At 37.8% G+C, this 4,966-nt stretch overlaps 1 protein-coding gene across 1 annotated transcript in view; it reads left to right on the top strand.

The window, feature by feature from the left end:
• Positions 1-4,966, top strand: part of Syn (synapsin) — a gene marked incomplete at its 5' end in the record, with an annotated part of 45,408 nt that overhangs the window by 31,121 nt on the left and 9,321 nt on the right. The window contains 3 exons of the mRNA XM_067352438.1: positions 3,495-3,700; positions 3,964-4,228; positions 4,321-4,564. Of these exons, the coding sequence (XP_067208539.1) occupies positions 3,495-3,700; positions 3,964-4,228; positions 4,321-4,564 (715 nt within the window). The remainder of the gene's footprint in view (positions 1-3,494; positions 3,701-3,963; positions 4,229-4,320; positions 4,565-4,966) is intronic.

The following is a 4,966-nucleotide window of genomic DNA, read 5'->3' as shown; positions in this document are numbered from 1 at the left end:
CACGTCGAGTTCCCGGCTCGTGCTCTCTGCCTGTCCCTCTCTCCCTGGGCTTTCCCTGTCGGTCTACCTCGTGGTTTTGTTTCTCCCTCTCACTCCGCTGGATGTACACTCGTTCACCGTCGTTCGTTCTCACTCTCCTCGCTTCTCTCTCTCTTGATCTTCGATACCGATATGCGTCTGTCTTCCTCGCTTCTTCTCTCCGTCGCTCTCTCGGCAGAACGCGGCTATCTTCGTCCGATGTTTTCTGATCTCCCCATTCGCATTCACCTTCTCTTCCTCCCGGTTACAAATCTTTCGATCTTTCCCGCTCCCCGTTTTTCTGAAATGTTCGCAGTCTTTCCCGATTCGTCCTTGTCTTCCAATCGATGCCGCCTCGATTGCTCCAATTCAATTTAATCCTTTCATTTCCTGCAATTGAAGTCTGAACAGAATAAGGATATATGGCAATACATGATTTTCTATCGGAAACTGGTTGTTGATCGAAGTAACGCCAGATCAAATAATACTTTTCTCGATTATATTTTCTTTAAATTTAAACTACATATGCCATATACTTTTAATCAAAACTATATACTAAATTAAAGAAAGGAGAGTTTAAATAATTTGTACAATTTGTGTATATTTGTGTACATTGTTTTCGTAAGCTGCGTCGATTCATAATCAATTGATTGATATTCGATTTGCTCTCCGTCGTATAGGTACATATTCCATCTTGGTAAAGACTTCCTCGGTTTATTCATAGTCGGAACAAGTTTGACAGTATGATTCATAGAGGTTACTTCACTTTCGAAGATAACCTTAAAATCATTCATCACTTTAGTTGTGAACGAGCACTTATTTTGACAATTTCAGCGTTGCTTCTCATGCTATTTGCAAAAAGTGTGGCATATTTTATTAAACTTCTTTCACTTTAAAGATGATTGAGAAAGAATTGATTTAAAATAATATCTTGAAAGCCATCTTGAAATCCTACTGCGCAATTATCAGACGTTATATTTATGTTATAAGGATAAGCTCTAAATCCTGCCTATGAATATCGCCTCGAACGTCTATCGCTTCGTCTTTTTCTCTCTCTCTCTCTCAGTCTTGGCGATGAGAGCTTTACCTACCGCACTCTCTACCGCATCGCGTCTGTTGCCTAGAGTCATGTCTGTCAGCTTCGAGATCTCTTAGCTATCTCTCCGCCGCGAGAGCTGCCACCCTTGATCAGACATCTTCCCGTTTTGCTTCGCCGTCATCGTTGCATTACTTTCCTGCTCATTCTTTCTTCACCTTCTTCTGTTACTTCACGATCAAGACATTTGCTTATCTCTCGCCGTCGCAATTTTCGCTCGCCGTCAGTGAAAATTTAGTTTCCTTCCAGGATAATTATTTAAAAAAAAAAATTGTTATTATTATTTTTGCAATAATATTAATATTTGCAAATAAATGACGATATCAAGATTTTTTTAAATGGCTATTCTTATCGCAGTTTCTCTTTCTATCTGTTTCTCGCAATCGCACCTCCAGCTGTCCGTCGTTTCTTTTTCAACAGAACCGATATGCGTCTGCAGCGGTGCTCAGAAGGCACTTCTTTAACACCCACGTGTTGGAACGAACATGCGTTCACGCGAACAGATTGAGCACTCTTATATCACGCCGTACAACATCGCCGGAGATTGGATCCGGATACGGCCGTTCAACGAGCCAGGGGGGCGAGATACTAAGCAGCCACTTCCTTTTTTAAACCGCCGTTTGTAAACAGATCGTTAAGGGCAAAACACGCGCCGTTTTAGCAGTGATTCCGTTTTCGCAGCGGCAAAAAATTTATTGCTCGTGCGACAATGGTGACTAACACTCCACTAACATCTCACAAGGTGGCTCAAACTGAATCATCCGATGCAAAATATACAGTGAATGATTTAATCCTCAATCAGCTCGTAACATATACAATATTTGGCATATTTTAATACAATCGTATTTCTGTAATTATTTTTTAAAGATATATAAGTATAATAATAATAATAATATTCAATAATAAGTAGAATTTTTACATTTTAGCTATAATAATGTTAAGTGTATTTTAAATTTACACTTTTATATTTTTCAACAAACAAGATAATAAAATGACAAAATGAAAATTTAGATATTTTAATATCTGACACTGGTTTTATTTAAGGTGAAATAAATACCCGACGAGCACTGGATAACGATAATCAATTAGACATACGGAGATAATGGGAGAAATGCCCAAGAAAGGCTGATAAAGCGAACACGGAGACAAACAAGAAATAATAATAATAATAAATAAACGAATTTGATTCAACAAGCGACGTATGCACTTAAGCTCTCGCGTTTATATTCTACTTCTATCAACAAGAAATTCCATGGTTATCTACTATAACGGGATATTCCGAGAAGTATTTCTCTCTTATGTTACCTTTTTCCCCCTTTTACTAATTTGATTTACATAGGATAAAGTGAAATTCGTAATTATAAGGAAGAAATTAGAACCGAATTAAAATTCTTTCCCGCATAATTATGTTAATTTTACATCACATGCAATATTGCAAAATAAACTATGCATGACGTATGATTTTCGATATTAAATAAATATAAAAATTAATGCTTCATCATTATTATCTATCTTATTTACTTATACTAATCTTAGTTCTATTGACTAAAAACAGGAGTTGCCATAAATAATGCAACGATGTAAAGAAATTGTATTGTAAAATCTATAGCAAAGAATAACGTATATGAAATCTTCCAACTGCAATGGTACCGATATTTGCATGGCTCCATCATGTTGCATGATTTGAATTTCGCATGTCGATTCGAAGAAGATTATTTATTAACTGGAGACGACGCGGATCGGAGAATCACGTTCAAATATAAAATTCCACGCGTTTTCATTAAATACAATTTCGTTTTTTCCATTTTTAAGAAGCGTGAGCGTTTTATCAAAAGCGCGATAATTATCACTTCGTATAATTTGTGTGTGTTTAGTTATTATAAATGCAGAAACATTGCATTTCTAACACTTGCTGTAGAACATTACATTTAATCAAATTGCAATCACGATATTTCATGAATGTCATTCCAATCTATTTCATTTAACTTTCATTTATATCTACAAATGTCAAGCAACGTCGAATCAAACATTTATATTTATATTCATGGAAATTACAATGTTATGCAATGTACAGAACAATACATATGGTATCAAATACATCCAAAAATATCATTTAAAAAATTAACAATTTTGTTTTACAATTTATATTACAATTTTCATTTTACGACGCATATGATGTATAATATGCTCGTTCAATAACAAAGATTTTATTCATGTTTTTAATCGTGGCAATTTATAGCAGTATACGCTGCGCGATCAGAAATTGCATCACTAATCGAACGGGATGGCAACTATAAGAAAAAAATGCTCAAATGACAGGATGCATGCATGCTAATTATTCCCTAACAGCTCGTCCATCAATTATCTATTTCGATTATAGGTAAGCGCATCTCGATATCCCGTCGTGGTGAAACTGGGCCACGCCCATGGCGGAACCGGCAAGGCTCGTGCGGAAACGAATCAAGAATTTCTAGATCTCGCCTCGCTGGCAGCTATGGCGAACACCTACTGTACGGCGGAACCTTACATCGACACCAAGTACGACGTACATGTGCAGAAGATCGGAAGCAATTACAAGGCGTTCATGTAAGTCGTAGAACTTTACAAATTCTCAAACATTAGCATTTAAAACGTCGAAAATTAAATATTCAGAAATAATACAGCATAAAATAAATATTCAAGAGAATTTAAAAGAGGCAACGCACTCCTCTGAATTTGGGGTCAAACTTTTCTCTATGAATTTTTAAAACCAAGCTTAATTTTGAAAATTTAGATGAACAAAATAGTAAAGAGTTGAACCGCGTTGTTCCGTACAATACCTAATTATCATATCGTTACTCTGATTTCAGGCGGAAAAGTATAAGCGGCAACTGGAAGTCGAACACAGGCTCGGCCATGCTGGAGCAGCTTGCCGTGAGCGAGCGACACCGCACGTGGGTCGACCATGTGGCGCAATTATTCGGGGGATTGGATATCTGTGCGATTGAATTGCTGGTGGGTAAGGATGGCCGGGAGCACATAATCGAGGTCAACGACAGCGCGCTGTCCTTAATGGGCGACTCCCAGGAAGAGGACCGACGTCACATCGCGGACTTGGTCACAGCGAAGATGCAGGTGCGGGATTGCGTGCGGGACTGCGTGCGATTACGTGAACGCGATTACGACCGAGCCCCCATTACGCGTGAATTATGATTTACGGTTTACAGGTTTATTGTCGACCTCCGAGCGTACTGACGAAGACCGCCTCGCGAGGCTCGATGTCCGGTTCGAGCCAAGTGAGCAGTCCGGTGGAAGATCGCACCGCGCCTCCGACAGCACCCTTAGGATCCCACGGAAGCCTGGGTTCCATGGCTAGCATAGGAAGCTTAGGCTCCGTGGGCACCACCGCGCCGATACAGAGTGACGTCACCTCAGATAGCCACCATCAATTGGTGCGGCGTGACTCTCAAGGTATATATAATTTATATACAGTGTTTATAAAAAAAATCGACACACTTAAAGCAAGACTTGAGTTAAAGAGAGAATTGATAATAATGTTAAATACAAGAATCATTTATTTTTAAAAATCTGTGTTTTAAATGTTGTAAATCAATATTTTGTGAAGCTAAATATCACGGATTTAGAATTATTTTATTTGGATGCATTAGTTTTTTCGACAATTAATATTTTCCATAACTAATTTTTCACAATTACTAAATATTAACGTTGTCGCTCACTCTCAATTAAAAATATTGCACATTAAAGTACACGATAAGATTGCATCCTAGAAATGAAATAATCAAATGAAGAAATCAAATAACGCCCTGCTTCTATGCTTTATCACATAATTAGTTCCTCAATCAAATCTTCTAT

Source organism: Linepithema humile, chromosome 3 (genome assembly GCF_040581485.1).
Source record: "Linepithema humile isolate Giens D197 chromosome 3, Lhum_UNIL_v1.0, whole genome shotgun sequence".
Lineage (NCBI taxonomy): Eukaryota > Metazoa > Arthropoda > Insecta > Hymenoptera > Formicidae > Linepithema > Linepithema humile.
The sequence above is the reverse complement of the archived record's forward strand: the minus strand, read 5'-3'. Positions and strand labels throughout refer to the sequence as shown.